We start from the raw sequence: 8,088 nt of genomic DNA on the forward strand, positions 1-8,088 counted from the left end.
AAATTCAGCCTTTGTGTGTCTCACTCTTGCCTGCTGCATACAGGAGTGCAGAGAGGCTGCCCTGGCCCAGGTAGCATTGCTCTCTCAGTTGAGAGGGGCTGTTGCTGAGAATAGGGACACTCTGGAGCATCTGGAGGACCAGTGGAGCAGTGCTGCCCAGGATGCAGCTAATATTATCCAGAGTAAGGAGGCTCAGCTGCAGATGGTCACTGATTATTGCCAGCACATCCAAACAGCTAAGAATGCGGTGGACAAAGCAACCGCAGAACTGGACGCTCTTCAAACGTGAGTTGCCATCCGATGGTTTCATTTTAGTCTTTAATACTTGTATTTTAAGATATTTTAACACTTTTTATTTCACACATTGTCATCTTCCTTTGTCTGTAAAACTAACTGATAAGCCCCTAAAATCTTTTACAATTTGTTGCGGCAAACTTTTTGTTGTTTTTCTTTCAGATCCCCTCAGGAGAGCAGCTCCAAGGAGGCAGAGCAACTAGGCTCCTTACAAAGAAGTATGGAGGAGAACAGAACAGCACTTGGAGAGCTGCTTGTGACCCATAGCAAATTGTGCCCCCACCTTACCCGGTATGAGCGAGCAATTGCAGAGACTGAGCAGAAGAACCTACAAGAGAGGTGGAGAGTTCTGGAAAGAACTGTGGAGAGTATGCTTCATCACACACGTGCCCGTTCTCACAAGACCAGCAACCTCCTGTCAGAGTTATCAGATTTGCAGGAACACTTGGAAGTGATCATTAAAGACCTTGAAGCCAAGTTTCCATCAGTTACTCAGTGGAACTGCAAGAAGGCTCGACAGCTGATGGAGGCAAACGCTGAGGTTAAAGCAGCCCAGCAGAAGTACCTCCATTTACAACAGCTGTCAGAGCTGTTGCTATTTAGTCCACAGTGGGAGATGGAAACAAAGGAGATCCATCAGGGACTCCAGAGCGTTAAGGACAAAATTTCTCATACAGAGGAACTTTTGGCTGCCCAAACCCTGAACAGCAACAGCCCTATCATGGAGAAAATTGTCATAGTGATGAGGGAAGGCCTGGCCTGGGCCAGGCAGACAGAGAGTGATATTGAGGGCAGGAAAAAGAGAGTAGCTCTTCTCCCCGAGGAAGTTCACCGGCAGCTCAGGGATCTGAAGAAGCTGCAATCTGAGGTGATGGCCAAACAAGGTCAGCTGGAGTCACTGGCGGAGGAAATGACTGAACTCCTTCCACAGCTGGACCAGGTTGAAGAGGTGCCTATGGTGCAGAGTCTTCTGAAATGTCTTGAAGAACTCTCAAAGTCCACCAATGAGAAGCTGTCCAAAGCTGTGAAAGAGGTGGAATCAGGACTACAGACCAGAGAAAAGCTATCTGAACAGATTGCCGATCTAGACTCCTGGGTTATGGCTCATCTGCAAAGAGAAGCATCCCGGGGTCCAGACAGTGAGCTCAGGAGCCCTGCTGAACTTGATCGCAGAACCCGCCAAATCCAAGAAACCCTGGATGAGGCTGAGAAGCAGGAAGCAGTCTGTGAGGCTCTTTTTATTAAGAGCAAAGATATCACTTCTGAATTCAGTGTCACAGAGAACTGTCAGCTTTTTGACAAGCTTACCAACCTCCAGGAGAATATCAGAACCATTAGCAGCCAAGAGAAAAATAACAAGAAGGAGCTGAATGAACTCACCCAGACTTTAGATTCAAGCAAGAAAAAACTTGTCACTGTTGAAAACAGTCTAAGGCAGATGTTGGTGGATCTAAGCAGACACAGGTTCCCCATTACAAGAGAGTCCCTGCAAGCTTTAGAGCCTTTCAAGCACATGATTTTGGAACACAAGTCGCAAGTTGACCTCCTGCAACCCTGGATTCCCAATGAGAAGACAAAAGAACTGAACTCTGTCATCTCTGAGCTGCACAGCAAAATGTGTGCCCTAGAAATGAAAGCCAGGGACCAAGAGAGGTACCTAAACATGAGGCAATGCGTCGAGGATCTCAGGGAAAGCATTCAGGAACAGGTGCACCAGACAAAAGAAGATGGCAATGACACAGACGAGAAGTACAGAATCTGTCAGAACCTTCTTATCCAGTTTCATCTGATGAAGGGATTGTGTGAAGAGGCTCGCTCAAAACTACACACAATCTCTGCTGACCTCTACCCTTCACAGCTGACTGCAGAGCAACAAAGGCTTAAGCAAAATGAGGAGAGTCTTAGCACCTTGGAGATGACACTCTATAACAACCTCAGCATCATTGAGTGGAACCTGCTGATGGACCTGGACCTGGAATCAGAGAGGAAAGCCACTAAGGCCTTCCTCTTAAAGACCCAGAAAGAGTTTGAGAAACTTCCCACGTTGGAGCCAAATGACACAGCAATTAACAGAGAATATGAGAGAGTGGTGTCTCTGACAAAGACTGTGGAGTCAAGAATGAGAGCACTGGGGGTGCTGGAGCAAAAGAAGGGAAAGAAAAAAAGAAGTGGATCTCAAGACTTGATGGACTTGAAGAATGCAGTCCTCGGTCAATGTGAATCCCACATGGCAAGTAGTGTTGAGTATTTCTCAATTTGTTTTTGCAGTATTTTTTTTAATTGCTTTGTAATAAGCTTAGCCAATCACAGTGAAGCATATGTTATATTACTATGCAATACAGCTGAATTAAGCCTCCACAATAGTTAGATTTGTTCATTTGTGTCTTTATGTTCCAGTAGGTATAAATATAAAATAACAATTTCAAACTTAGAGAGCATCAGCAATACTACACCATATTTGGTAGAGCAGTATGGAGCAAACACCTTTTCAGTCTTGTCATTTTGAATATAGTCTATACAAACAATGTGTTCTTTTTCACAGTTTTAAAGGTTATTCAACGTTCAGTTTGAAAGAACAAACCACAAAAGCAAAATACAAAGCAAAGGAATTACGCAGATGGTTTAAAAAAAACTACACTATGGAGTGAACCTGCCAATCTGAAAAAATGTGTTGTTTGTTTTCCTATTGTTTTAGGAGAACATCACTCAGGCCAGGGAGTCACTGAGAAGCTACACCTGTTCTGTTAAACAGGCTGTACAGTTCCTGAGGGATATTGAGGTGTCTATGCTGCCACCTCAGGGCTCTGCTGGGGTCTGCGGTGACAGAGTCGAGGAGACCCAGCAGGCTTTAGCCTCACTCCAGCAGCAATTTCAAATTCATGTGGAACAGCTCCAAGACCAGACTGCTCTGCATCCATACCTGTCCCCACTGAAGGTGGAGCAGCTCCAAGAGAGTATTCTGAGCCAACTCCTGGTGATGATGTCCACTCTCCAGGCAAAGGGCCATGTGAAGTTGGAGTGTCTCAGCAGGTACTCAGCTCAGTCCTAAAAGTCAGATTTATCTTCCTGAAAAGCTTTTTTTGGTAGAAGTGTGTGATTGCACATGCAAAGATAAAACAAAGAAATAATGATAGTTATCTTTCTTCTTATTAGTTTTGCTAAAATGCCAAATACTTTTGGTTTCATCTGACCACGGCACTTTTAGCTGTTCACTGGCAAACTTAAGACAGACCTGTGCGTGTGGCTTCTTGAGCAAGGGGACCTTGCAGGTGCCACAAGATTTCAGTCCATTACAGTGTCACGGGTTACCAGTGGTGTTCTTGGTGACTGGTCCATCTGCTTTCAGATCGTTAACAAGCTCCTTCCCTTTAGTTTTGAGCTTATCCACCCTCCTTCTCATGATCATCCTCATTTCACGAGACAAGATGTTGCACGGAGCTCCAGACTGAGGGACACTGATGATCATTTATATTTCTTCCATTTACGAATGATCACACCAACAGTTGTCAACTTCTTCCTGTTCACCCATTGAGCTAAACTGGTGCCCACAAGTAACAGTTATTTATAAAATAAAATAAAAACTTCACTCGCTGCATTGGAAATATTTGTTTTTCTTGTTTAGCTATTTAGCATTTTTCAAACACCATTTTACTACATTTACTAAACAGTCATTGCACGATAGAAACTACAAGACCTGTAAATGGCATTAAGCTGCAGAGCCTTTGTGAATGTGAGCCCTTATTTTAAATCTGACACTAAAAGATCAACATATTTGTCTTTCAGGTGTGCAGAGCAGCACAGAAATTATATCAAGTGCAAAGAAGAAATCATGCAGAGCGTGAAGAGTACAGCGAACAGACTCTTACAGCTCATCACTCAGAAAGTCACCTGTCTCACTGACTGCACTGACCAGGAGGCAAATCTTAGAGTGAGTATAAACCTCCTCTGAAAAAACTTTAATGCTTTTGTGGATAAAAGTTGAAAATATCCACACAGAAACAGAATTCATTTTTACTGATACCCCTAATCAGGCACTTGCAGAGGAGATGGAGGCCCTCCTGAGACGTCTGGAAGAGCTGCAGGAGTGGTGTTCAGAGCAGAGCTGTCGCGGAAGCAGGGAGACCACCATGACTTGTATCTGGAGATGGGTATTAAGACTACGTCACTGCACACAGGAGCTGACAACTCGTAGCAAACAGAGAATCAGAGAATGGAGTGATATCTCAGACAGCGTAAGTTTACATTGACATGTGTTTTGAGCATTTTTGAGCATGCTTAGCTAACCCTAATTATAAATGGCCAATTTTGTTGGGTTCTTCCTCTCAGGTGGAGAAGGCCTCTGTGTTACTGCAGGGAGTGGAGGCAGAGCTTCCTGACAGCTCCAAGGTGAAGGCATCTACCGAGGAGCTTCAGGACGTGCTGCAGTCCTGGGAACAGTACCAGGACAGGCTGGACTGTGAACACAGAGCGCTGTCTGCACTGGAACTGCGCACTGCCAGGCTGCTGGGTGTCCATGCCCACCTGGAGCAGGCTCCTCCTATTCAACTCTGTCAGCAGCTGCAAGCAATGCAGGGCCGATATGACAAGTGAGATATTGTTTGATGTGCAACTCATTATTCTGTTTGCAAGTTTTTACTCCCTTTATGTTTTGATGTACTCTAAATGAAACTACAGTCCAAGTTTGAAATTTGCAACTTCTACCAACATGCATAATTGTGCAGGTAATTACAACCACCAAAATAATCTTTTGACTCCAGCAGCAAAATCAGATCCATTTAATCCTGGAACATTCACCACACAAAGGCTGAAAGACCTGACTTAAAGCTATCATTGTGGCTCTGGACAATGTGTGGTCTCGTGTATAATCCATCTGTAATAAAAGAAGAGCAGTGTGATGTTTCTAAAAAGGAGGACTTTCTCCGTCCTACAAGACACATATGTGTTTAGTGATGCAGTATGCTTGAGAAAGAAGAGGAGTTTTGTAGTATTAAGAAGGCATTGATACTTTTCCTGACAAACTTTCATTGCTCTCCTCTTTCATATGCATAAATGAGCCATGTTCATTATGATCTCTGTTCTTTAGGCACACAGAGACTAAGTTACCCATAAGTCCTGGTTAAGCAGTCAGCTTTAAGTAGGTTAGTCATAGAAGGCGATTGGTGTATAAGGTCTTCCCAGCTTACACTTGGCATTAGGACCCATATGTTGTATTCAATAGTCATGTTGTATTCAGTCATTTTCTTATGGATGTTAGGTAAGTAGCCGTAAAGTTGCTTAGCTTCTGTTTAAATGGCTGGATGTTTGTGTGTTTTCACAGTGTGAAGCAGAGAAGCAGGGAGGGTTTGCAGGCAGCTAGGCAGGAGCTGGAGGACAGAGAAAAGGTGCGAGAGGAGCTGCAGGGTATCCGGGTTTGGCTGAAGGCTGCTGCATCTCTTCTGACAGAGATGGAGCAGAGCAGCAGCACACAGGAGCTGCAGGTGAGACTCTTGAGTTCTTGTTTTTCAGAGTTACATCACACCTGCACACGGTTTTGTGGAGTTCCTTGAAGTTCCTTCTAAAACTTGCTTTACATTTCAATACATTAAGTGTGATAACACAACTTGCCATAAATTTTTTCACAAGGGCACACAAAATGTCATTCATTTTCTGACAGAGTAGTTTTTGTGAATGGTCATGCCAGTCATTGAACCTTGTAAGGTTACATAGCCTAGATCTGTCTTAATATTTGAACGATACCATAAGTTTTGTATGTCGATGATGACTAAAATCCACCATGAGTTGGAAATGCAGTTATATTCCTCCCCAAAAGAATTTTGGAGATGAGGAAATCATCCCCAACTGCGAATTAAACCTTTGTAGAGAAAAGAAAACACTAGTGAAATTTAAGTGTTTCTAATTAGGCAAGCCATTCCTCTGGTTCACTGAAGGACCTCTGGGTATATCGAGGTCCCACTTTGTAATCCTCTAATCTAAAAACACATCAGTGTGCTCACAGTTTCTCGCTCCATCCCAGCCACTGGAGTGGAAATAATCAGCCTCTAATGAGACAGGACAGTTTCATCATCTGAAATGAAACACAATGATGCATTTGTACTCAGTGTAACATCATAGCTATTTTTATAATGATGCACTTGTCTTTGCCCTCAGTTAGAAAAGTTACACTCAACAGCATGACAACAACTAAACACTGAGAGTGATGCTTATACACTGCTCAAAGAAATTAAAAGATTAAAGGAACAATTTGAAAACACATAAAATCTCAATGGGGGAAAAAATCATGCTGGATATCTATACTGGACAATGTGTCAGGAACTGAAGGATGTCACGTGATTTGATGAAAATAAAAATTATGAACCTACAGAGGGTTATATTCAAAGACACCCAAAATTCAAAGTGAAAAAAATAATAGAGCAACCTGGCCGAGGTGCTTAGAGTAGATGTAATAGAAACAATAAGGGCCCCAATACAGAACCTTGTGGCACACCACAGCTAAGAGGACAGGATGAGCACTGGTATTTAGAAACAGCCACCAAAAGACTTGTTCAGAAAGATATGATGACAATCACTCCAAAGCAGATCTAGATACACCCACCAAATTGTTCAGCCGCTCAAACAAAATGTGGTGGTGAACAACAAAGCAGTTGAAAATTGATTAACAACCCCCTTCACTGCTTAAGTGAATAGATCAATATCCCAGAAGTTTAAATACTTTTTTCTATGACAGCTGGTAGGAACTACTTTGCAGATATTATAAGGATGTTTACCACAGATTTGGTCAGAACTCTCCCAAAGCCTTACTGATGAATCCAGGAATTAGTCATCAGGGCTTTTCTACCCCTAACCTTAATGAATATAGAGTGAAGCAGCTTGTTGGCTGTGTAGTAAAAGTGTCACTAAATGTTAAATCTTTCAATCTAACCGTTGGCTTGGCTTCAGACCCAGAAGCTGTTTGGTGTTTGTGTCTATGAACCCACCAACCCACAGAATCACTCTGCCCTTTGTCCTGAAACCTGAGCAGAGGCCAACATCTCATCCACTCCAGCTTTCTATTCAAACACACACACACACACACACACACACACACACACACACACACTTTCTGAAAGACCCCCTTTCCGTCATCCAACGGTCCCCCCCCCCCATCACTCCCTCCACCCTCATCCTGCTCTTGTACCAGACACCTTTTGTTCTGTCTTGTAAGTGGATCTTCCAGGTGGCCGTTGTAGCCAAGTCATTTCATGGGCACACACAAAGACACACACATTTCTCCTGCTGCACTTGTGAGGACACTCATTGTCATATGTTGATGTACTTTAGCTTTTAGCTAACCTCAGTGTAAAACTAACTCACTCTAAAATCAAATGCTAACTTTTCAAACATCCCTTTGTCAGAAGCAGGAATAAAAATATCCTCACTTTTCTAAAATATATAGAGTTCATTAAATATCTTTATTAAAGACAGAGACCATTAAAATTATAAATTTCCTCAAATGTGAATTTTGCAAAATTACACAGGTTTTGCAATTATGTCGTCTCTCTTTGCTAAAATCTCTAAATGTTCTACATTGACCTCATGTGTTTTAAATCTAGAATGACCTCAGATGGCTTCTTAATTAAAAAATGTTCATTATTCCATAAAACATTGATTTTTACAAAGATAGCTATACAGGACACACACACAATTCGCACTCTTCATCTCCTGTTCTCTCATGCAAAGAAACTGTCTCTGCATACCCTCTCCTCCTCCCTTGCTTTGTTTAATACACACACACACACACACACACACACACACGCA

At 42.7% G+C, this 8,088-nt stretch overlaps 1 protein-coding gene across 1 annotated transcript in view; it reads left to right on the top strand.

Moving 5' to 3' along the window:
• The window catches only part of LOC102215333 (nesprin-2-like), an 18,860-nt gene that overhangs the window by 1,823 nt on the left and 8,949 nt on the right, over nucleotides 1–8,088 (top strand). The window contains exons 2-8 of the mRNA XM_013909674.1: nucleotides 44–285; nucleotides 457–2,524; nucleotides 2,990–3,324; nucleotides 4,078–4,222; nucleotides 4,326–4,526; nucleotides 4,621–4,880; nucleotides 5,612–5,771. Coding sequence (XP_013765128.1) covers nucleotides 44–285; nucleotides 457–2,524; nucleotides 2,990–3,324; nucleotides 4,078–4,222; nucleotides 4,326–4,526; nucleotides 4,621–4,880; nucleotides 5,612–5,771 — 3,411 coding nt within the window. The remainder of the gene's footprint in view (nucleotides 1–43; nucleotides 286–456; nucleotides 2,525–2,989; nucleotides 3,325–4,077; nucleotides 4,223–4,325; nucleotides 4,527–4,620; nucleotides 4,881–5,611; nucleotides 5,772–8,088) is intronic.

Source organism: Pundamilia nyererei, unplaced genomic scaffold, assembly GCF_000239375.1.
Source record: "Pundamilia nyererei isolate P.nyererei 1_Seehausen unplaced genomic scaffold, PunNye1.0 scaffold00029, whole genome shotgun sequence".
NCBI classification, from domain to species: domain Eukaryota; kingdom Metazoa; phylum Chordata; class Actinopteri; order Cichliformes; family Cichlidae; genus Pundamilia; species Pundamilia nyererei.